Genomic DNA, 26,100 nt, shown 5'->3' with positions numbered 1-26,100 from the left:
ATTTCACATTTGACTCACAATATCTTCTTCCATATGTCTTTCACTGGCATATAGTAGCTCTAGAACAAGGCTTCTTAAACCTTTTTCACTCACAACCCCTTTTGATCCAAGAATTTTTACGTGATCCCAGGTATATAGATATGCAAAACAGGTATAAAAAAACAAACATTTACTGATAATAAATCAGCATCTGCAAGGGTTGATTTTCCTTTTAATGAAGTGCACCTGAAACATTTTTGTGGCATCCACGGCAAACATTGCACAATAGGTTTGTGTAAATGAATATATTTTTTTACTGTAACCAATTTTATGGGATCCCCAACGTGGAGCTAAGATGATTCCATTTGGGGTCAGGACCCACAGTTTAAGAAGCAGTGATCTAGAGCTGAAGGCAGCAGAGTGCTTGGTGGTACCAAATCTTTTGCCCCACTTACAACAGTTCCTTCATTTATCACTGCCTTGTCTGATGTAGCAGTTGAGCATAAAAACATGTCCATGATATTCTTCCGGTTGATTTCTACTGCAAGAAAAATGCATGTACACACACATACACACAAAAGCACAGGATAATACATTGAGAATGAATGAAGCAGTGACAGTTGTACGACTATTCCTTTGTGAGCAGTTTTACAGAGGTTGGTGAAATTAAAAGAAATCTATGGCATTATTGCCAGTTTCCTCCCCGTAGCACAGTGAAGCAGTATCGCACTGTTCAAGAATGAACTGTGGAAGGTTTTACAATGAGACAACTGTGAAGCACTGCATTGAAGGGAATATTTAATGTTTCTTTAACACTCTTCATTGATAGGTTCCATATGGCCTACTGTAGCCTTCCTTTACACAACAGCAATCTAAGCCAAGTAGTGTCAATGATGTCCTTTAAACATTGTCTGGACAAAACTCAAAAGAAGTAATACCAAACTGCTTTTTAAGAAGGTGCCAGGATACATTTCCCCCTCTCTCAGACTTCCTGAACATCTATTACATGCTGCTTCTTTCAGAAATCCACACATATAGGTAGTATAGTGCTTTATCTCCACTCCTTGGAAATATTCACCTTAAATAAAAGCACTGCAAAACTATTGTGCTGATCTCCAAAGTATTAAGAGTTGTATATTAAAAGAAAAAGGACAAATGAATGCTACAGTTCCATGGAAGTTACTTGAATTGCAAGAAATTTAAAACTCAGAACTCTGCTACTGACATTTCCAGACAAGGCTACCTAGGGAACAAAACCATTTTCAACTATATACAGAATTAAAGAGAGGCCCAGAGGATGTTTATCTTCCCAGGTTGTAATATGGTACAGGCGAATAAACAGAATTTGGTTTTGATTATTTACTAAAAAAAAAAAAAAGTATTTATCCTAGTACAAAGCCACTTAAAAATTGTACTGCACAAAGTCTATCTAATACAATGAAGATTTGGTTAAAAAAGCTATCTCCAAAAACACTTTATAGATAAAGGCTTTCAAGTGCTGTAACTAGGTGAAATGTAGTTAATGGGAACCAAAAGCTGCGTGCCATGAAGTGTCACAAATACAGTTATGGTTTTAAAATTTTTAATGCAGAGTCTCAAAATGCTTTTATTTTCTTCACAAGTTCATTCATCAGGTGGTTCCATCTCTTCTGATGGAATGATTCCTCTTCTTTCTTCCTCTTCTTCTTCTTCCTCATTATCATCATCATGCTCTTGCTCCTTTGCAAGGGCTTCCTGGGATGTTTTCAAGTTCGACTCTTCCATTTGTCCTGACGGTTCTCCTCCTTCACCTTCACCATCTTTATTTTCTGCATTGCCTTCTTCTGCTGGATTTTCCTCAGTCAGACTGTCACCGCCTTTAGCTTCCTCTTCTGTCTTGTTTTCTTCACCTTCAGCAGCTCCTTCCTCCATGACCCCACTTGTTCTTGCCTCACTTTCCTCATGCTCCTCTTTTTCTTCAGGGTCATCTGTAAAAGGATTCTCACCCTGAAAACAAAAACAGAGCCATGTAGAACTCACTGTTCATTTATTTTTATTTACCAATATTTATTTTTGCCAACTGTGGAAAGAAGTGTGCACTAATACTAATAGAGAGCTGGATAAAAAAATGAAATGATGTAATGGAACAAGCACATGAAAACAACAGTGCAACAATGTGGGCAACTTTGGAAGGTCCAAGGAGCAATTTTCCACCACCTGCCCAGACACATCACAAACCATAGACACTCTTCCTGTTCAGAAGTTTCTTTCCATTACAGAAACATTATTAAAACTCTTTTTGAACCCAGTGTTGAATTTTGAGGGAGAGACGTGCTTCCTGGAGTGTGATTCTATATAATTTCATTTTTCTAGGTGTTGCCAACTTGTGGTGTGACTGCATTTTACCATCCCTGTTATATAATATTGAGAATACTGTACTCAGACAATTTTCTGCCTTGGTTTAAGCCAGAAATGGTGAATCAAAGCTCTTACGTGTTTTGTTGAATTCCAGTTTCCATAAACGTAACCAATGGCAATAATAATGATTGAGATACCATCAGAAGAGACTGATATTTTTTAGGAACTATACAATTCCTGTCATTTTTGTTTTGGTAGGAACATGCATTAATAGCATATGTTCTCAATTGACATTTCTTGATTTTTAGTCTAACTTTTCACTGGAAAATGCATATGATTACTGACTTTTAAAAAATATACTGCAACTTAAACAACTATCATTGTTTAATCTGGAGCTAAAACTACCGTGAGATAACTAAAAATAATGAAGTAGTTGTATTGTCAACCTCCACTCCCACCCCTAATAATTGTACCAAAGTCCAACTGAAGGAATGGTGGAAAGCCGATTTTAAGCACTTATACAGAGTCAGATGAAAAACTTTTTAAACTCACCACAAAAATACACAAAAGCATGACCATGTGTTTATTGTGTTTTTTCCCATTTGTTTAATTGATCTTTAACAAATCATAAATATGCAACAATGTGTGACCTTTTCCAGTATTTTTGCAGACTTTTAAGATCTGCTGAACCCTTTCAAGGATGGGGTGGGAGGGAGAGAATGGCTGTGTTACTATGCTTGCATTGGTCCTCTGCTATCCAGATCCAAAAGCATACAGTGAAAAGTAGTAATAAGGTACTAAAAGAGCAAATATACACAAAGATGTGGCAAAGGAAAGATATACAGACATCAGGCAAAGTAAAGCATTTTGTGATGCTGTAAATACTGTAAGGTAAGGTAAAGATAAGGTAACTAAGGGATAAACATACCTTTGAGAAATGGAAAGAAAAAGAGCTCAGAAAGGAGGGACAGCAGAGTGAAGAAGAAAAAGAGTGAACAGTAAGTTGAAGCAATAAAGAGAAAAAAGGGTGTGCACAGAAAGAAATCCACTTTCTCTCCAGTCAAGATTCCCATTAAAAACAAGAAAGTTTTGAAAACATCTAGTAGTAGAGAGGAAACTGATTAAATGATTTGTTCTCCCTTGCAGAAATAAATAATTTTAATACAGCACAACCCTAGTTAGTGAAATGTATAAGTAGCTTTCAGAGGGCCTGGAGTTGTGCATTTCTGGAAAACACATGCTTACTGCAGAATATATGTTTACCTTCAGATACCGCTCCAACTTTTTGCTGATAAGTTTATTGTTAAGAATACTTCTTGCAACTACTAATGATGATCTCTTGGACTGTTCCATTGTAGCCTGGAAGACAAAATACAGAAAGACATAACAGCCTGTACCAAATAAATATTTAATGGCAAAAGGCTGTTTGTTTCAGTCAGTAGGTGTCTAATGAAAAGTGAGTACAAAGATGCATTCCTTAAAGTAATATGTTTAGTTTGTAGCAAGATACAATGTAACATGATACAAACTAGCTTTCTGACCACTAGAATCCATCCCTTAGCATCGTGTGATATTCACATGCAACCAAGTTTCTAAAGGGAGATTCATACATGACAATGTATTATTTGTTTGTTTGTTTGTTTGTTTGTTTGTTTACAGTATTTATATTCCGCCCTTCTCACCCCGCAGGGGGCTCAGGGCGGATTACAATGTACACATACATGGCAAACATTCAATGCCATAGACACACAACACATATAGACAAACAGTCAGAGGCTATTTAATTTTCTGGCCACCAGGGGAGCTGTCACTTCACCGTCCATCTGCGACACTGATGAAGTATTTTCCACATTCCCCTTTGCTGGAGATTTTTTATGGCCTCATAAATTTGTGAAATTAGCCTCCCCACACATAGGTGGTACCTAAATTTCCTACTTGACAGATACAACTGTCTTTCGGTTGCAAAAGTCGACAACAAGCTACACAAAATTGGTCGGAAGCTCACTCCAACCCGGGCTGGCTTCGAACTCATGACCTTTCGGTCAGTAGTGATCTTAATGCAGCTGATACCCAGCCAGCTGCGCCAAAGGTACATCTATCTGTGGCATGTACACAACACTTATCTCAGTAACTACCAGAAATACAACACAAGATTAAGATGCATTTGTCCCCTAAGAAATAACGGTAATTAAAGAATTGTCATTAGAAGGTATGTTGCCATCTCATGAGTAATTATACTGAGGGCTGCAAGATACATACTTTAAATAAATCAGTACTGCTGCTTCTTATGAATGGTATTAGTGTGGAAAACCATCAATATCTGCACATATTCTGATTCAGTTTCTTTAGGATACATATTCCTTTGCCTTATGAACATTCATTACCTTTTAACCTAATCAAGTTTGAATGTATGTTAGTACACTATTATGGGAGTCTTAGGATACTGATTATTGTCTATTTGTGTATGTTTTTGTCTTTAATGTTGATGCATTCAATGGACTAATCAATAAACTTTGTTTGCTTGTCTTATGAACATTCATTAAGTGACTGTTCAACCCTGCCAATGTGTTGCCTTCATCAAATAGTTCAGTATATATACTTACTCTGCGATTGTGATTATGATCAATGGACTTAAGATGTTTCTGGATAATTCCATACTGCATTGGGATGAAGAGATCACATGCAACACAGTGAGCAGCCTCCACCTTTTTTACAAAATGCTCCATGCCTATGTCTGAGGGAAAGAAAGGCACATATAATGCTCTATAGTAAAATATGCAGTATCTAATAAGTATCAACATTTCCCAAGACTTAATCATGTAAAGGGTCTGGAATCACCACAGCTTGCTTAAGGTTCCCACAATACCACTACCATGGCTACTAGTCTATAATGGAACAGAAGAACAAAGTTCCTGATACACACCAAGGAGAACGAAGAGAAGTCACGCTTTCTTCCTTTAGCAAAAGAGAACAGTTTGTACTTGCTGTGAAATGGACATTTTGTGTAAATGTTCTCTGCACACTCTAAATGCCAACTACTTTTTCTCCTGTAGTGCATAGATGACACCTTGGATTGGAATATATCCAAGCTAACTCGGTAATAATGGCTGGGAGCTGCTGGAGATGGAACTCCAGATGTTGTCAGAGGGCCACATGGGGCTGAGTTGGATGCGTCGGCCGAGACAAATAGATCTACATGGCAATGTTCAACTTAATGTGGCTGCCCTGCAGGTATCAACAGGAGATGGGCTGCAGAGAAGGCTGCAAAGGTGGCCTTGCTCTCAGTGGAGTGGACTGTGATGCTCCCAGGCACAGGTTTCCCAGCTTGTTCACAGGTGGCAAAACATGCTTTAACCCTTCTTCTCGTGGTGCTTTTGGACACCTTGAGCCCCAACAAAGACATCTAGAAGAAGACAATGAAAGACCTGGAGGCTCTGTATGGCTCTGTGTGCCCAAGATATATTTCAATGGCTCTCCTGATATCTAATTTGTGCAATTTTTCCTGCAAGTCATGCCTTGCAGGGATGTGGGGCTCAGTTCCTGTGTTCTTAGAATGGCTAAATTAATATTGGGAATGAAAGACAGGTTGGTCTGAGACAGACTGAATCTGGCTGAAACTTGCAGATCTCCATGAAATAAGGCAATGTATCACTTGACAGCTGAACTTTAGGAGATGTTCAACTCTGCACTGATCAGAAGCATGATACATACCCTGCGTTAGATCTTGGTCTTTATAAATCTGTTGTATAACTGCATTAATATCTTCAATTGCTTTACGGCGCTCTTCTGTTTTTTTCGTTTTGTTAGCAACATATTCCTACATTGTAGAAAAGCTCATGAATACTCAGCAATACTAGTGAACACAAAATACAATTATAAACAATTGTAAAGTGTGTTAAGATCCCACAAAAACAAAACTCTGCCCCTATCCTTTCTTTCCAAGTAATGTGTTCATGCATGAGATTTTTCCATCCCTTTCAGTTATTTTCAAAAACATACAAGGCAGTCAGTAGTATGATAAAAATACAAGCAAGGTCAATGCAGAACCATATTTTATGGATGGTGCTCTCATGCTTTTTTTGGAGGCCCACTTGAAATATTTCAAAGAAAGTGTTACTAGAAAATATAAAACAATGTTTTACATTGGCCTCTTAAGAAAATTAGAAGGCAACTTTTGAAAGAAAATAACAAGGTCACCTGAAGGAAATCAGCTGTCTGTTGGGGCAGCTTGGTTCCAACAAAAGTAAAGTGCTCCTGGTGAAATTTGCTCTCCAAATGGTTGGTCATCTCATCCTCGTAGAAAGTACGATATTTGCACAATGAGCAAACAAACTGAATCCTGTTCGGGCACATTAGACAAAGAAAAGACTTGAATATAGAGTTTTGTTCCACATAATTTTAGCCAAGATGACATAGCCACACAACACACAGTAGAACAGAAACACAATATATTCCACGTGTTTACCAAACAATACAAAAGTATTCTTCTTGGTATATTTTTTTAGATCAGCCACAGGATTTACAGTTTTTAACTACTGGGATTACCTGCCCCAGCTCTGCAAGTCATTCCCCAAACGGTTCACAATTCACCGAGGAGCTGAATAAGCACCAGTTTGTTTCTCTTTTTGAGGAACAGTTCTTTTTTTAACCACAGTGCCTTCAATAATTTCTTGAAAAGTGCAACTGACTTGTCAAGAATTGAGAATTTTTAATGTATACAAATATAAGGAAGCATTGTATCATAAAACAAAAACAAACAAAAACACACACACACACACACATGTGAACCACAATCCCGGAGCCTATCTACTAGTGCGCCACTCAGTCAGCTAGGGAAGAGGCTTACCTTTCTACCATACGATCACGGTATCTTTTCCTTTGCCTCTCCTGAGTTTTCTTCCCAGCTTGCAATTTGCGCTTGATCTGACTTATCTCTTCTTGAATTGTCAGAGCTCCTATATGTCATAAATAATCAGATTAAATAGATAATTACTGAGAGATTTTACCTAAGTAGACCCTAGACTCTGAGTCTCAATATCTTAGATAAGTCATGCCTTATGCTGTATAGGGTGGCAAAGTTTCCTGATGTATAGTTGGAATAACAACTGTTGGAAAATAAATGCTGGAAAATAAACATATAGGTAGTGGAACAACTATGGCTTCTCAAGAAAACATTAATTTTGGAAGAACAAAAAATTATCTTCTCAGAAACAAGCAGAACACCAATTTTTATAATATGAGCTTAGATTACAATACAGACCTGGCAGCAATCTACAGATACCCATGAAAAAAAGATAAGTTCTTTGCTAAGAAGACAGAACACATCGAGATTTAGACTTGCCTTTTTCAGAGTCTCCTTTCCTTTCTTCATCTTCACCACCTTCTCCTTCTCCCTCCTATAACATAATTAACCCAGACAGTTTTAATGATGAATTTTAAACTTCCGTTCTATGTCTAATTTTTGTTTTGTGTATTTTAATATGTATTTTATGGAAATTTATTTTAATATGTGTATTCTATGAAGTGCTTTTAAATGATTATTGCTTTGATTATGTGTTTTAGCAATGTTGTAACTTGCCTCGAGCCGTGAGGAGAGGTGGGTATGAAATAATAATAATAATAATAATAATAATTATTATTATTATTATTATTAAGAACACTGAAGCATAAAGCTTACAGCCAATATTACACCACTTACAGCCAATATTACACCACTTCTGAAATAAAGCTTTGTCATTGAAAAATCATTTTTAAGTATTAGAAATTCAACATATTCTTACTGTTAAGCTTACTTTTAGTTTAGGTGTATTTTAGAAATATGTTAACTTATGAAAACCTTCTGTGTCTAATATCTATGGTATTTCACTAACCACATAAAGTCTAATACTTTGTATATTGTCTATATATTTTATTAAAGTATATTTATGTAAAATGTTTGGTGCTAAGCATTATTTATTTTTAAATAAATAGATAAAAAGTCAGGAGGTGTTGCTGTCTACAGAATGATTTGGGGCTTTCACAAAAAACCATGTCCATACAGTATGTGTGCAACCGATACAGTATATTCAACACAGCAAAACAAAGTTAACATTTACTAACAGTATAGCAGAATGTGATGATATCATTAAGAACTTGTGTCTCTACCAACACAATCTGTCATTCCTGCCCTTTATTTATAGGATAGGAGCTTAATATTTATTATTAATGCCACAAAATCAGAAGAACAGATTGCATGATGGCACCTGATATATACATGGCAGAGCAGGGTGAAACTGTTTAATTCTGATAATTCACAATGCACAGGTGCCAATATGATCTACAAAGAATCTGAGTAATCTTGTCACTTTATTTGAGTACTAAAAGGATCCATTGCTTTTGTTTCCGGTCCCATATTCTGCTGGACTACTGTCCCTCTCTGCCCTCCCCCTATCAACATTACTTAAGGGTTCCTTTTTGTATTTGTGAAGACAAACACCACACCAACCAAGTGTTACTGCTATGCATATCTACGACTGCCAATTGTGGGTAACAAAAGCTCCACACCACCATGATAGCTCCATCAGCTATCTTTTTACTAGATATTCCAACAGGTTAGCATCACAGTAAATATTTATTGTATTCACACTCTCTCACTGCTCGAGTCAGTCTTCAGGTTCAAGACCTTTGGCATTATTAGCAAACCATTAATGTCACATTCACCAGAAGGTGAACCACTAAAAAGTCAGTTGCTATAATTCTGTCCAAAATACAAGTAGTTTCCTGTACTAACAATAAAATACCACCAGAAAATCTGAAAAGAGGAAGATCTCTCCCTAGTGATATCAGGTCGGCCTCCTCCCTCCTGACCTTTAGGAGACAGTTAAAGTCGTGGCTGTGGAACCAAGCATTCGGCCCATCATAAGAATATTTAAAGGGAAAGTTGAAAGTGCCATGACCCAGGACTGTTTACAGACAACGGCTATGTCTTTGTGTGATATGTGATGTTACTTTATGTGATGTGCTTAATAATGTCTAATGCTTTATCAGGGGAGGGCCAATTTTAATGTTTTACACTGTTTTTTATTGATGGCATTGAATTGTTGCTGTGAACCGCCCTGAGCCCCATTTGGGGTTGAGAAGGGCGGTATACAAATACTACAAATAATAATAATAATAATAATAATAATAATAATAACAATAATCCCTCCTCCTCAGTATCACTTCTAGAGAACTGGGAATCCTTCCAAAGCAGAATTTTAATCCACAAGGAAAAATGAGTAAGAAATAATGAAGGGCAGGACTGTATCTCACTGAAAATATAATAGTGGTTCTCAACCTGGGGTCCCCAGATGTTTTTGGCCTACAACTCCCAAAAATCCCAGCCAGTTCACCATTAATTGCTTGGAAGGTATTTTATTTTGTACTACATGCATCCTTTCAATTAGCTGAATCAAATAGTTATATGTTCTAGTATGTCCATTTATGCATCTAGAATATTTTAAATTACATTGTTTTTAATGATCTTGATTAAAAGGGGAAAGGGAGGAATAACGACGATGATGATGACGACGACGACGACGACAACAACAACAACAACAACAACATGTAAGCTGTCATATTTTGAAGCAGCTGCCCCAGGTAGTAAATTAAGAACCATTAAAGGACAAGGAAGTAATAACAATCTTGTTATGATTCTTTTTTCTTAGTGGGAGATGCAGGATGCAACTGTCCACCAAAATATGTTAAACCAGCTTTGTCTTTTAAATATCCACTTATACCTGATCACACTATATATAGACCCACCTGACAAAGGACCAAGTAACAATTTTCTTTCCAACCCTTGTTCCTATTTTTTATGAAGCAGGGAAAATTATTTATTTATTTTAGGGCATTTGTATCCTGTCCTATCTCAAGCTCCGCAGAGGGACTCAGGGCAGCTACCAACCAGCACAGCAGTGCCAACAACAGAAAAGGAATAAATATACATATTATAAAAATAATATAAAAACATTATAACAAACATTAAAACAGTCTGCATTATTAAATTGAGACTCACATTTTTAGACCCCTTTTCAGCAGCTTCTCCTTCAGGACTCTCTTCTGAAAAGAACAATGTATCAGGTGACTATACATAATAAAAAACAACTGAAAAATTAATCAACTGTTGTTTTATTACTGAAAAATGAAAGCTACTGTGTATAGAAGACAATTTTCTCTTCCCACCCTCTCTGGAGAAACTTCATTAGAATGCTCTCACCATTATCAGAATCTGAGTTATCAGAGCCATCCGTTTTAGCTGCCTTGCTGTCAGGTTCATCAGAATTGTTGCCCTGTTTTCGCTTATTCCCTGTTGGCTCATTCTTTATTCTTTTTTTCTATGGAGAGACAGACAAGCATATATTTAACCCAAAGCACAATATAGCAGCAACCAGGTACATTAAGCCACATTCTAAGTTTTCTACATACTTTTCATACATCAGGATCAGTCCTGCTCTCTTGATCTACTTCATACAAAACTTCCCCAGACAATACCAGCTCACATTTCTTAGTTATGACTAAGGTGTTTCTATCAATCCTTCTGATGCTATTGCAACATACTGCTTATTAACTTTACCTTTTAAAAAAACCCTTAAAACAAAAGTGTCAGACAAATGTCAGAAACTGAAAAAGTAAACGAAGTTACAAAAGAGAATCTTCTGCAACAGACTCTGGGCAATGCCTCTTGCTGACGGCTGCCCTTTAAAATAAGACCGAAAATAGGGGACGGAAGATTACATGGGGGTACTTACTTTAAAATCTGCATCCCACATTTTCCAGTTTCTCCTCATTCGTTGTTTCATGTTGCCACCTCCAAAGCGCATGTTGCCAGAGAAACCTCGCATTCCCTGGTACATGTTGTATTCAGGGAATACTTTGTGGGAGAAAAGAGGCGGGGGCCTATTGGGGCCATAGCCCCGTCCTCCCATTGGCCCGGGCGGTTCATTCCACTGTCCACCCATTCGTCCAGAATATGCAGATGCCATGGGTCTGTTATTTCGCCCATCTCTGGTCCAGTTCTGACCCCGGTGGCCAAAGTTGTCACGTGCTCGGTTGTGGTACTGGTCCCTGCGGTTCCCATAGGAGTTGTCGTAGTGGCCTTCATAGGCATTGTCGGTGTCATGTTCAGCCTCACTGTAATCATAGCCGGATCTATACAGATCACGGTCATTCATTGATGACCTTGAGTCATAGGACTCATATGTATCATACCTGCAAAGTTGCACAGCAAGCAAGGAACCTTGTCAGTAGCACATAGAGAACTGCGTGAAAGCATCAGGCAAGAAATAAAAATTCATTCCAGAACAGTTCTAGATCCACTTAGATCGAAACAAAGTTCAGCTGAGATTTGAACTCATGAGCCTTCCTTTGTATAATGCTGCAGGAAGATAGGGCAATGGAAGGATCATCACTAAGGGGAGCACAGAGCAAGGGGGGAAAAAACATAGCACTCTAATTAGGCTACCCAACAGCTTTAAATCTGGGGTATTACCAAACATTCTTACATTTTATCTATTACTTGCTTCTACACCAGTCCCCTTTGATATTCAGCTAAATTAAACAGAAGTTCTGAAGTACAACTTTACAAGATTAGTTCTCCTCAATTATTTGAAAAAAGGCAGAGGTTGTTTTACCTACTGCTATTATGATAGAGAAGGAAAGTATGTGAACAATTCCATCTGTGTTCTATGTCTATTATAATGTGCAATTTCGACAATTTACCTTACACCTACCCCACTAAAAGGATAATTTTATAATAGCAAAGAAACGTTACTTTTTTTTCTTTTTGTGTCAGGAGCGACTTGCGAAACTGCAAGTTGCTATTGGTGTGAGGGAACTGGCCATCTGCAGGGACATTGCCCAGGGGACAACTGGATGTTTTGATGTTTTTACCATCCTGTAGGAGACTTCTCTCATGTCCCCGCATGGGAAGCTAGAGCTGAGATGGGAGCTCACACCACTCCCCGGATTCGAACCAGCAACTGTCGGTCAACAGTCCTGCCAGCACAAGGGTTTAACCCATTGTGCAACCTATTGTCATAAAAATGAGTGGTAAGTTAGGTTCTATGACAGAAAGAACACACTTTAAAGCCAAGTTCAGGTCGCTCCTGACAGCATGCTGCTTTAGCTGCCATGACAGACCAAAACAAAGTCACGCTGCACATGATATAAGTGCACTATTCAACTGTCAAGCTTTGATTCAAAGATTTGAAAGCAAGGACACTAAAAGGAAACAATGGCTGAGGAGGAGACTTCAAAACTGAGAACAGAAAATTTAACACTAAAAATAATCAGGGAAAACTCATTTATCCTATCTACAAATCACACAATCCTCACAGCAATTTATGAAACAATACTTTAGTAACAGTATCTTCCAATATTATAAAACAGAATTCCAGCTTTGCGTTGTATTTTTTAGCTACCTCTGCTTATCTAGGTTCACTATACATAACTGAAGCAAAACTGAACAGTGCTAGGTTAATATCCATCAGGTATGGCAAAAGTGACATCTGGGAAGGGCATGTTTATTCAGAAATCCATTTCACTGCAGCTTTAACATACCGAATATCTCGGGGGAGCATTTCCCATCTGGAGAAGAATAAACCTTATATACTTAAAAACTCTTCAAGCGGGTGAGATCTAAATCCTAAAATGGAAATATCCTTTCCATCCAACTATGGCAAAAAGTGTCTACAACAATTCAATTTTTGAAAAGAAATATATGCCATTTGAATGAGGACAACATTGCGTCCATTTTTAACGTATTTCTGTTTAACATATTTCTGTTGTCTCTTTTAGCTTCTATTTTTATGACAGTGACATAAATTAAGAAATGACACAATGCAGACAAACATCTATTGAGCAGTAATTTTGAAATATTAAAATGCTCCGGTTAGGATATAAACTGTGTCAGTGCAACAGGAAAGCAATACAGAATGCTATGTATTTTAGTTACTTCAGTTAGAAGTATTATGCCTTCATTCAACAAAACTATATGGAACTCTGCAAAACAAGCAAATTCCTACATGAAAGAGTATATACGGAAAGTGATCATTTCTGACAAACTAAAAAACAAGTAGAAATATATCAAAACAAAATTTAAAAAACATCCTATTGAATGGCAATGACTAATTTACCAGCCTAGAGAAGCAGACCTACAAAACTAATTTATTCCAATTTATAAATACGCCAATTCCAAAAAAATTAAGTATAAATTTGACCAAAGAATAAGTATTTTTAAAATTTGAATGTCAAATTTGAAGCAATTATTTTTCTTCTTTTTAATATCTTTATTATACCATGAATCCAGTTTGACAGCAAAAAAAATAAATAAATCCAAATGTGGATTCCTTATTTGCAAACTTCAGTTTGAAGATTTTATTAATAATGTTGGAAGATGGTAGATACACTAAAAAAAACAATCTACAGAATTCCCTGTTTATTCATTTTTGTCTCTGTTTCCAGGGGCAAAATTCAGAGAATTAAAATTATTGTGACCAAAGAAGCACTTGTCCCATGAATTTCAATGGGATTCTGAAGCACACACTTTGGGTTATTGTTATATTTGGTCATTATTTTTGCATGATGTACAAATATGTTAAAACCTTTGCTTCAAACACTAAAATTCAAAAAATACATTCCTAACTCAAAGCATTCCGAAGTCAAAGGTATACATGAGCACCTTATTTATAAAGCCCAAATACAAAAAATACACCTTGCTCATTCTAGTCCCTCCCCATTACTCTATTATTCAGAGATCAAAAGAAGCACTTCTTAGACAACAGTACAATATTTGGCCAACAAACCTTTCAGAAACAGAAAGCAGCCTGGTCTATGACTATTACTAAACCTATTCACCTTTGTCTCTACACTCACCTGTCTCCACCTGAGCCATAATGTCCTCTTTGCATCGTGTCAGTTTCTAGATGAGATACCATATCTAAGCGTGGGTTAAATTTTCCTATTACATCATCAGCACTGGTGCCAGTGGATGCGTTATAATCTGTATCTGAATAAGCCATTTCCCAAGAGTTTGAAGTGGCCATACCATACCCATAATTGCCAGTGTTATCCTGATTGTATCCATATCCATAATTATAGTCCTCGTAACCTGAAATATAAAGCAGACATGTTTTTTCATTAGGTAGAGATTGTCATACATCAGCATCTAATGCAAGGCTGTTTATTTATTTATTTCAAATATTTGTATTCTGTCCTTCTCACCCCCAAGGAGGAACTCAGGGCAGTTTACAGCAGGCAACCATTTGATGCCATCAAACAAAGCGGTAATACATTAATTATTAAACATTCATTTAAAATCACGAAAATTCAAATCATAGTCCAGGTCAAGCCATTGTCAAGTCACCTAGTTAGTCTCAATCTTGATTGCTACATCTATTGTTCAAACTCTTGGTCCCACAACCATGTTTTGAGTTGTTTTCTAAAGGATAGGAATAATTCATTCTCCATCTCCACCATGATAATTCTCTCTTAAAGGTACAGCAGGTGTGGCTAACAATAAAATATATGGGACTAACTTTTTCTGTATCTCTCAGCAATCTAAAATTTTAGTATTAACCCCCCTTTATTTATTTATATTCCAAAAGCATCTAGAAGATTTCCTGCTCTCATTTTTAACCCAAATGGAACAGCCAAAACATCAGCACTGCCTAGAATTATGACAATTCAGTCTCATTTCTGATGCAATCTTAGAACAAGACAAAGAATTTAGAAGCAGAAAAACCATTACATCACTTATCCAGATAATAACAATAACAACAACGATATAAATGTATTACTTGCCTCTACTGTGGCTTGACTAAATGGCTAGGAAGAATCAAGAAAACAGCTCAAACTATTACATAGTTTGGCATTATCAGTGGCATTATCAAGTGTTTAGGTAGGTATTCAATATTTTAAATAATTTTGTGCATGGAATGAAGTTTATGCACACCAAAATATCAGAAAACAAAGGTGTCACTGTTCGAGCCACACATGTGGACAAGTTTTGGATTTCAGAACATTTCTGCTTCTGGAATTCTGAATAAGAAATGTTGTGCCAATTTCAACAAGGAAGCACAAGAAATATAACCATAATTCACACAGTATAAATCTATGCATGGTTACTTGGAAACTACAAGGTTTACTGTGACATGAGCATACATGAGAGTGGATTCCCATGGCACAACCACTCATAAGTCCATGGGACATGATTTATCTTTATACGTTTATTTGGAGAATAGTCAGTTAAGTGAACAGGATGTGGTTGTAATTCTATGCAGACTTTCCTGTAAGTACCACTAAAGTAATTAGGAGAATTCTGAGTAAAGAGATCTAGGTCCTTCAGTACAACTATATTGTAACTTCTGATGGAAACAAACCACAGAATCACAATGGAGGATGTAACAAAAGCCCAGAGAAACCATTTTCTCCAGGCATGGTTAAATGAAACCATGTATATAGGGGGTCTTACTATATATATTTTTAAAACTTGCTCTAGCAACCTTTCAGACAATGCACAGGAAATAAAAAGAAATGAACTTCTCTAATTGTTTCTGCATATTGTCAAAGATCTGTCACAAGAAACCATTTGCAGTAGCAATTACTGAAAAAAGGGGGCAGGTTTTGCTGCCTGTACTAAACAAAGAAAAGGCACATGAAGAGCAAAAATAAATATGATGCAAAAATACAAGGAACCAGTGAAAAATATGATATCTCAGGCCACATATATATCATTTAGTTGTAACCATAAAGCACTTTGATAAGATTTAATGGTACTTGCCTCTATTTGTACCGGAATTCCAGTTTCCATAGCCTAAAGAGAAAATACATACTGGCATCAAAACTAGTTATAAACACATTCCAGAAACAATCAAAAGAAAATGTTATTCAGCAGAATCATTTCAATGTTTTTTTCCTGCTAAACAACAGGATGTAGAAATGGAGACCTGAACTTACCACGAAGGGTTAATATCTCCCTTTGAAAGCCAAGGCCAAAAAAAGCATGTCCCATAAAAGGAGTTAGTTACAAGACTTGAATCCAGCTTTAACTAAAAACAAACACCCAATTAATCAAAGAAAACAGTGAAGATAGTGAGAGAAGAAACAGAAAAGAATGAGGAGGAATTCTGAGGAGTTCCTAACTTTAAAAATGAGGCAGTGCAAAACTAACATGAATTGTAAGAACTGTTTGTTCCACCATTAACCATCCAGAAAAAGTCAGTTTTTCATTCTCAATAAGAGTGGACTGTCCAAAAGAAGCATTCAAACTTTGGGAGAATCTGAGTTTTACATAACATGCTAAAATAACCCAAGTAAACATAGCTCTAATCACAGTTAATTTGTCAAGTTTATAATAAAAGATACGAGTGTGACAGCATCCTCCCTGACAGCCAAACTGAAGACACATCAAGAAGCGAGGCTATCTGTACACCTCAAGGACTCTTTCTTTGTTCTTCTATGAGTAACCTAAGTTATTTTTGCATTGTCATCTTTATGTCAGGTGACCCTATTGATATTCTAGCCAGATTATTGACTGCTACTTTATCATCCAAACTGTGAGTTTAAGACAGACGATCATGGACATCACTTGACTCACGAGATAGTGTCAAGTTGGAATCTTACACAGAAATCCAATACTGAGACTTGCTGTGATAAAAACAAAGCAAGGTCTGTGAGAGCTAAAAAGAAGTCATCGAAAGAAAATACATTCATAGGATCCTCATTCTTTGAAGTGGCCTTCATGGGAGAGCCACCAGAGCAAAGGTATACAGTAATTCTTGCTTAAATTTTACCCATTATAATTCAAAGGATTTTTGATTCTGCATGACAGCATTAACATAGTGACCAAGAACTAAGAAAATAGATTGAAAGGGCTAGTTTTAAATCATGAAGTTTGAAACATGTTATTCTTTTTGGTGGAAATAGAAGGTTTATTTTAAAAGCTGAGTGATTTCATGGGAACAGACATTGTTTTTGATCAAGGGATACATTGTACTTGTTAGCCAAACAAAATAGCAGGTAAAGCTGCAACCTGGAATTGCTACAATGCTTAAAGGAAGCATATATGGAATCAACTTCTTTACTGATGTGCAGGATATTAAAGATGACAACACTTAGGTAAGCAAATGAGGCTTACTTGTAGGAGGATTGTTCAGAAGATCAAGAAATGTTTGAAGGGCTATAGAAAGGGGTGACTGTTGGGAGAGCTGACCAATCAGATGCTGATAAAGGGAAGTTAGAGGGGAGCTTGGGAAGAAACAGAGACATATACAATTGCAGTTTTCAGTCAGAAGGAAGAATTTGAGATGGACTGGTTCAATATATTCAGAAAAAGATGAACAGTATGATAGCTTGGGGAAAAAATTGAGCAACCTGATGAGATTAACATTTCATATTAAAAAGAAGAAAATATTTCTGGAAAAGTAATCAAGATCAAAGGTTTTACATCAGAGATAAAATGATGCATTTAGAAGTTAGAGAAATAACAATTTTATTTATTTATTTATTTATTTCCTATATTTATAATCCGCCCTTCTCACCTCTGAAGGGGGACTCAGGGCGGCCTCACAGCAAGCACCATCAGTGCTTTCACATACACAAAAGGAGAAAGAATGGAGAAGTGGAGCATTTTACCCATGCAATTAAAGAAGACATGAAAGTGCATAGACTATCCAAAATCTGGATAGTCATGGACTATGGGATAATCTATTTATCCAAAGTATTTTTAACAGTGGCTGAAATATGAGAAAAAAATTCACTTGAGATTTATATATTTATAAGAAATAAATTGAAATGACTGGCCACGTCTCTTTCGAAGATAACATATATGACATCTAATACGAGACAGAACGTTAATGAACAGGAAATACTAATACAATGATTTTTTTTAAAATATAACCAGTTTTAAAAGATGGTTTAAAAACATGTTAGATATAAATATATGGTATATGAGAGACAAGTTAGCTATAAGTCAGATCAATATATAAGAAAAGAGATCAATGATACCTTTAAAAAAATCTGGTTGATAGCTATGCTAGAACAGTAGATACTGAGAAAATATATAAGGTAAAGGGTTCCCCTGACATTAAATCTAGTTGTGCCTGACTCTGGGGGTGGGGGTGGTGCTCATCTCCATTTCTAAGCCGAAGAGCCGGCGTTGTCCATAGACACCTCCAAGGTCATGCGGTCAGTATGACTGCATAGAGTGCCGTTACCTTCCCGCAGAAGTGGTATCTATTGATCTACTCACATTTGCATGTTTTCGAACTGCTAAGTTGGCAGAAGCTGGGCCTAACAGTGGGAGCTTACCTTGCTCCCTGGATTTGAACCACCAACCTTTTGGTCGGCAAGTTCAGCAGCATAGCGGTTTAACCCACTGAGCCACCAGGGGGCTCTTGAGAAAATGTATAGCTAAGTTAAAACAAGTTGGGAGGGTTGCCTTATTTAAAAAGAAAACTTACTATCTGAGATATTTATTACAACAGATTGCTTGTAAAAATGGACATTGAGAGCTAGATGCCCTAATGCATGTTAATAGAGATATATTAAGGCTAATATTATGATTTCATAAAATTACTAACCCTTTATTGACTCTTTATAGAAGACAACTATGTTTTTATTTATTTTTATTTTTTGATCACTAGTGGAGAGAATTTATAAATGATAGGAACTAATAGATTATAGATCAGTGGTTCTCAACCTGGGGTCCCCAGATGTTTTTGGCCTTCAACTCCCAGAAATCCTAACAGCTGTTAAACTGGCTGGGATTTCTGGGAGTTGTAGCCCAAAACATCTTGTGATCCCAGGTTGAGAACCACTGTTATAGATAGACAGATAGACAGATTATATGCTTAAATAACTACTGAAAAGGAAATGGGAAGTCACTTTAATCTTTCTGCCATTTTCTCTTTCCCCCCTATTTACCTTCATGGTGCTTTCACTTTGTTTTAGATATGTCTTTGGAAATGTGCAAAACAAAATTTAAAAGAATAGGCAGAAGTATTTTTCCAGAGGCACTGGAGTCCTAAGGGCTGTTTTTGCTCACTTGGCTCCATGAGCAGTTGCAGACTTGTCCATGGAACAATGGTGGCAAAAAGCATATTTGTTTCCAGCATTTCTTGCAACATTTGCTCAAAGATCAGGCAAAAGACTTGGAAGAGGAGTCATCCAAAGAGGAATAGGAAGATCTGTTGCTTAATTCTGAAAAAGCTCTGTCCCTCCTCTATTTAGATATATCAGTATGACATAAGAAAAACAAATAGGTTCAATTTCATCATTGGTGGAGTTCAGAATGCTCTTTGATTGTAGGTGAACTATAAATCCCAGCAACTACAACTCCCAAATGACAAAATCAACAGCCGCCCCCCCCCCCCAACCTCATCAATATTCAAATTTGAGTGTATTGGGTATTTTTGCCAAATTTGGTCCAGTGAGTGAACATACATCCTGCATATCAGACATTTACATTATGATCCAGTAGCACAATTATAGTTATGAAGTAGCAATGAAAATAATGTTATAGTTGGGGGTCACTACAACATGAGGAAATGTATGAAGGGGTCTAAGGAAAGTGTGAATAGGACATCAGTCCAAGTAGAATACACGCCATTGTCATATACAATCAAAGCTGTATAAACAAACCGCAAACTGCTATTTTTTTACCACCTAAGACAGGGGTGGGCGAGTATGGCCCATTACCATATACAATCCCTCAGGGGTCAAACATTATCTCTGGTGGGGGAGGCATTTTCACTATGTGTGGAGTCCCACTATACCCACTCATGTTTTTTCAGTAGGAGCAGTGGGATGTGGCCTTTCAAAATCTTCTGGAGGGTTAATTTAATCTTCTATTCATCCTGATCTAAGACAAGGATAAGCAACTGCCAATATACACTAGCCCCCATCACACTCACTCTTTGAATTGAGGTGTTCAATGGAGGAAATTCATGATGTTTGTAGGTCTTGGAGAAGGCTTTATTTAATCAGGAATTAAACTGGAAGTACAGGTTTACCTTCAAGGTAAATAAAGACTTTCAATGGTTGCAGGGGACCTGGCAACCTCCACACACTCCTTTTGTAGATTATTTTTCATTTGTTTTCGACGGGATGAGGGGCTGGAAACCTAAAACCTGACCTTGGGGTACACTGAGCCCACAAGTTGTACTTTCTTCATTTTGAATCTAAACAATGTTTGGAGTATTATTTGAACAACAATAATTTCAGAATGACACAGTATTACTACAACTTGCTACTCAGCACCACATATGTCTGTATTAGCTCAGTGCAGTACAACCATATTCATTTAGCTGTATGTTAAAACAATTGTAGCCCTACAGATATACTGTATAAGGACATCAATGTGAAAGAAACTGGCAACAGTGGATACAAGATTTATAGTTTTGTAACTGTCTTACAGAAAGCCTTCACATTATAGATTTTTACTGAGTAAAATCATGGATTTCTAAATTGAGACAATTTCTTATATAAGATCCTCCCCCCAGTATCTCCTCAGAGTTTCAGATTTTGTTTGGAAAAAATGGAGGAGTCACTCCAGAGTAATAACACCTCTTGCTTTAACCCTATCCCTAACTTCCATTTTTGTATGATTATTTAAACACTGCCTCAGCTTCCCGCTGTTTAAGAGAAATACAGTATTAAAGTCTTTACCCAGAAAATTAGCTAAATCTCTAATCTGGCATCAATCAGGTACCGGAAAAAAGTTGCGTGCTATTAAATACATCTGCAATATGCTGTAAATAAAACAGTAATGCGTTCTTTTTTTAAAAAAAAAATTGCCCTCTGAATAATGTTTTGTAACTAATGTGAAAAAAAAATGAATTCTTGGGAATCTGATTAGTATTATCTACATTTTTATGTTACTGCAAGACAACACAAATTACTGGATGGATTTGTAGATAATGGATTTGTAGATATTGACTGGGACAGTTTCACTAGAAATGCATAGGTATTGCAACAAATGAAAATTATCTGCTCAGGTTAAAGCAGATTTCTCTTTGAAATAAAATCAGATTCAGAATAAGTAAACTGCCATGATGAACCTTCCCCTACCTCACCAATATTAACCTTATTTTCTCATGTAAGTATCATACTCAAACCAATACACAGTTAACACAACTGCATTCTATTTCCAGCACATAAAAATAGCTAGTGTTACTCAACAGGACTTCTTTCATACTCAAGGACACAAATACTTTTCTTTGAACTTCTAATCATAACAATAGGTCCCAAGGCAAGCAAGTCTTCATTCAAAGTAATCACTGCTTCTATCAAAGTAATCACCGCTTCCCACAAGATAACAATCAGGTTAATTTGCCATTTAAATCTTCTAACAAATTTGTAAGAAGTCATCTCCTTCAACAACCAGACATAATGGAAGAAAAAAAGCTCTTCATGAAAAAGATAAAGGGTCAAAATTGTGTAAAGTTACCATTTCTGTTAAGGATGGACACGTGTTTTGCTTTGTACAACATTTAATGTTTTAGGTACACACTTGTATTTTCCCATTACATCATCAATTATCTTTTTTAAAGTCTACATAAAAATCTGCCAACATTTCTATATGCAGAGGGAAGGTGCATAAAATTGTCTTTATGTATTTTTGCAATAATGTTTCCTTCTTCTATCATTTTCCTAGTGTACACTTATTTGTCCCTGCCATTGATCTTACATGAATGAAGTTAAAATATAACCAAAGTCTGGGTTAGAAAATACTGAAAATGACTTTGTAGCACCTACGCAGAGGCAATGATACACACAAGACTGAAAAAAAAACTACTACAGTAGGCATATTGTTTTACTCCTAAGTGGATGTAAACTATTCAAGTGCAACTTCTTTCTGTGAAGTTTAAAAACAGAGATTGAACATTTAATCATATCTGCATTCAGTTATGGTAGAAGAGTAACTGATAACATTCTAAAGCAGTGGTTCCCAACTTTTTCTTATCCTTGCAGACCACTGGTGGTCCATGGACGGACCACAGGTTGGGAACCACATCTCCAAAGATCCAGCAACAGCACTGATAATGAATGATGAACAGAGTTTGAGAAACACCAAAACAAGGTGTATGCACAAGCAGTTTGCATCCTAAAAGAATGAAACAATTTAAGCAGTTTCAGGGGCATTTGCCTACCATTCATAGTCAGGATCCTCTCTGAAGATTTGTTGACATCAACAGCACTTAATTTTATTACTTATGCCCTACTGATTTTAGTGGATGTATGTGTGTTTATCCAACCACACATATACAAATTGATTGTATGTTAAATGCTTGGGAACATAAGTGTTTTTAGCATTTTGAAATACCTGTATTGGCATACACATAATGAGATATCTTAGGGCCCTTCCAGAAAGGCTCTATATCCCAGGATCTGATACCAGGTTAAACTGGATTATATCCCACTGCCAGATAACTGCTAGCTTTTGAAAACGATCAGTCCCTAGCCATATATTTGCAGTCCCTAGGCAATTAGAAGTACTCTGTTTTGCACTTCATCCACTGCTCTGGTCCTATGGTTTGCTATTTGCACAATCCCTGCCCAGTCCTTACATAGCTTGACATGGTCCACCTGAGAAATCCAGTTATTGGGTTATTTTGAATGTGGTCTGATAGGAGTTCCAATGCACTCCATTTTATTTTGCCATGTTTAATGTGTTTTTATTTTGGTTGTTGTATTTTATGATGCTCCTATTTTATGGATTGCTTTGCTTTTATGTTTCTATGGACAACTGTCCCACATGTAAACTGCTTTGGGGAGATAGTGGTGGGGTATAAAAATAACGTTATTATTATTATCTGGAATAAACAAAAAACCTGGGATCAGATCCTGGGATATTGGGCCTGCCTGGAAGAGCCCTTAAGAGATGGCAAGTCTAAACGTGAAATTGATTTACGTATCATATATGCTATATATAGAGAGTGTGTGTGAGAGAGAGCACTTAGGAGGCAATGGTATATCCAGAGGCGGCCCCAGGTAATTTTCAACGGTAAGCAAGCAGTATTTTGCCCCCCCCCCCCCCAACCAATCACTGATATATATTTTCTGTTTGTCGTGGGAGTTCTGTGTGCCATATTTGGTTCAATTCCATCATTGGTGGAATTCAGAATGCTCTTTGATTGTAGGTCAACTATACATCCCAGTAACTACAACTCGCATATGTCAAGGTCTATTTTCCCCCAAGAGCGCCTCAAGAGTGCCCCTGGGCAAAATCTACTATACTGCAAATGCTTACTTTGCGTAATGGGTTGAGCCGCCCCTGGGTATATCATATTTTAATAAATATGCACATGGAACAAAGTTTGTGTCCATGGAATTACCAGGAAGCAAAGGTGTCATGCTCTCAGTCAAACATATGGACAATTTTGAATTTTGGCATCCCAAATAAGAGATACTTGAGATGTTAAATTGTTGTTTAATATGATGTTTTTAATTGGTTGGTTTTCAATGTTTTAAAGTGTTGTTTATTTATCGATGATCTGTACACACATGGCATCAAAATATTGCCTTTGTAAGGCCACCCTGAGCTCCCTTTTGGGTTGAGATGGGCGGGATGTGTGATAAATAAATAAAATAAATGCTCAAACCGTATGAATGTATGTGCCTGTCTTTATATCTATCTATCTATGAAGATATATGTGTGTTTACACAGAATAATCAGAAAGCCAAGGTCTCATTCTCAAGACAATTTTGGACTTCAGTATTCCTTTTAAGAGCTATTCAAATGTACGAATTGATATTATTTATTTGTGTGTCTCTATATAAGTGAGTGCACACAGATAAAGGTTTCCTGTGCGTGTACTGTATACTGTTATGTATGTGTATATGTATATCTAACCCAGGTGTGGGTAAACTTGGGCTCTCCAGGTGTTTTGAAGGCGCAGGTTTGCAGCTTGGGAGTGATCCTGGACTCATCGCTGAGCCTGGAGCCCCAGGTTTCAGCGGTGGTCAGGGGAGCTTTTGCACAATTAAAACTTGTGCGCCAGCTGCGCCCGTACCTTGGGAAGTCTGACTTGGCCACGGTGGTCCATGCTTTGGTTACATCCCGTTTAGATTACTGCAAGGCTCTCTACGTGGGGTTGCCTCTGAAGACTGCCCGGAAGCTTCAACTAGTCCAACGTGCGGCAGCCAGACTGCTAACAAGAGCGGGGTACAGGGAGCATACTACTCCTCTGTTGCGCCAGCTCCACTGGCTGCCAGTTAGCTTCCGAGCACAATCCAAAGTGCTGGTGTTAACCTATAAAGCCCTAAACTACTCCGGCCTGGTTTACCTGTCCAAACGTATTCTCCCCTATGAACCATCAAGATTGCTAATATCGTCTGGAGTGGCCCTGCTCTCGGTCCCACCGGCCTCACAAGCGCGTCTGGTGGGGACGAGAGACAGGGCCTTCTCGGTGGTGGCCCCTCAACTCTGAAACTCCCTTCCACTGGAGATCAGAACTGCCCCCTTTATCTTGATGTTCAGAAAACAGGTGAAAACTTGGCTCTGGAAACTGGCATTCGAAGAATGAGTCAAGTTCTTGTGATATGGGTGGATGTCGACGAACAATGATTTTATGACGACTGACCATTGTAATTATTTGACTGTATTTTGCTTTTTAATGTTTTAGTAATTTGGAATACAATGTTTTTAATGATTGTTTGTAATATTGATGTTGGAAACTGGCCTGAGTCCCTCGATGGAGATGAGAAGACCGGTATACAAAACTGCTAAATAAATAAATTTTGGACTTCAACTCCCACCATTACTCACATATCACATATCACCTCAGGCCCTTTCCTTTAAGCGGCTGAGGGGGAAAAGGAAGGGGCCTGAGGCTGTTAGGAATGGTGGGAGTTGAAGTCCACAACACCTGGAGGGCCCAAGTTTGCCCAGGCCTGCTCTAACCCATTTCCGGGGGGGGGGAGCGTGGGCCTGGCTCCCTCCCTCCTGCATCCCCGCCGGGGGCCTAGGGGGCGGGCCCAAGGGCTACAAAAGACAAGGGCTTCCCCTGCACCGCCTTCCCTCCCGCTTGTATCAGCTCGCAGGCCCAGGAAGGGGCGGGGCGCTCCCGCAAAGGCAGGCCAGGCGCCCTTCTCCTCCTCCTTCTGCGCGAGGGAAGGGGGGCGCATTCCCTTCCTCCCCCCCCCCTCCCTGCGCGCGCCGCTTTCTCTCCTTTGGGAGACGCCAATGAGGCCGAGGGGGCGGGGCGGAGGGAAAACCATCCGAAGAGATAATGGCCTGAAACGCCGCTGGACAACCCCCCCCCCCGCCTCATGTTGACATGGGCTGGTCCTTCTCTCTCCCCCCCCCCCCGCCCTATCTGGGTGGGAAAGGGAAATAGAGAGGCGCGACCGTGCCTCGCCTCCTACAGAAGGAGGCCCCCGCCCCCTTTTTGGAATCCCCCCCCCTCCCTTCAAGTCTCTCACCTGAATAGCTCATGATGGCGGCGCTGTTCTCCGAGGCGCCCCGAAAGAAGCCCGCTCCTCCTCACACACCCGTTCCTCCTGCGCCAGACGGCAACGGTACCGTGCTAACCCCGCCTCCCGACTCTCCCGGCCACTCTCGTCCCTATTGGCCGCTCTAGCGCTTACTCCCGCCCCATTTGAGTGCGACTGGCCCGCGGGCGTTAAGCCCTCACGCTTCATTCGACGTTGAGGACGTCGATCGGAATCTCCCCGAATGACCGATAGGTAAAGACGGACGCCAATCGAATCCCGACAGCGAATGACAACACTAGCTGGAGATCCTCTGAGAGGTGATTGGGTCTC

At 38.2% G+C, this 26,100-nt stretch overlaps 1 protein-coding gene across 2 annotated transcripts; it reads right to left on the bottom strand.

Annotated features, from left to right (window-relative positions):
* Window positions 1–760: 760 nt before the first annotated feature.
* On the bottom strand, window positions 761–25,899 carry AKAP8L (A-kinase anchoring protein 8 like). 2 transcript variants are annotated; one of them, XM_060764432.2, is made up of 13 exons: window positions 25,759–25,899; window positions 16,115–16,147; window positions 14,209–14,443; window positions 11,085–11,544; window positions 10,553–10,670; window positions 10,352–10,395; window positions 7,658–7,712; window positions 7,163–7,271; window positions 6,514–6,655; window positions 6,028–6,133; window positions 4,920–5,050; window positions 3,580–3,675; window positions 761–1,965 (listed from the first exon to the last, which is right to left on the bottom strand). In XM_060764432.2, exons 1-13 carry the CDS (start codon window positions 25,769–25,771, stop codon window positions 1,603–1,605), a joined length of 1,905 nt encoding a protein of 634 aa, XP_060620415.2. In that variant the 5' UTR covers window positions 25,772–25,899; the 3' UTR covers window positions 761–1,602. The 2 variants fall into 2 exon arrangements, with proteins under 2 accessions (XP_060620415.2, XP_060620416.2); XM_060764433.2 differs by having other exon boundaries at window positions 14,386–14,443; window positions 25,759–25,898.
* Between the last annotated feature and the right edge of the window lie 201 nt (window positions 25,900–26,100).

This window comes from Anolis sagrei, chromosome 2 (assembly GCF_037176765.1).
Source record: "Anolis sagrei isolate rAnoSag1 chromosome 2, rAnoSag1.mat, whole genome shotgun sequence".
NCBI classification, from domain to species: Eukaryota; Metazoa; Chordata; class Lepidosauria; order Squamata; family Dactyloidae; genus Anolis; species Anolis sagrei.
This window is presented reverse-complemented; position numbering and strand designations above follow the sequence as displayed.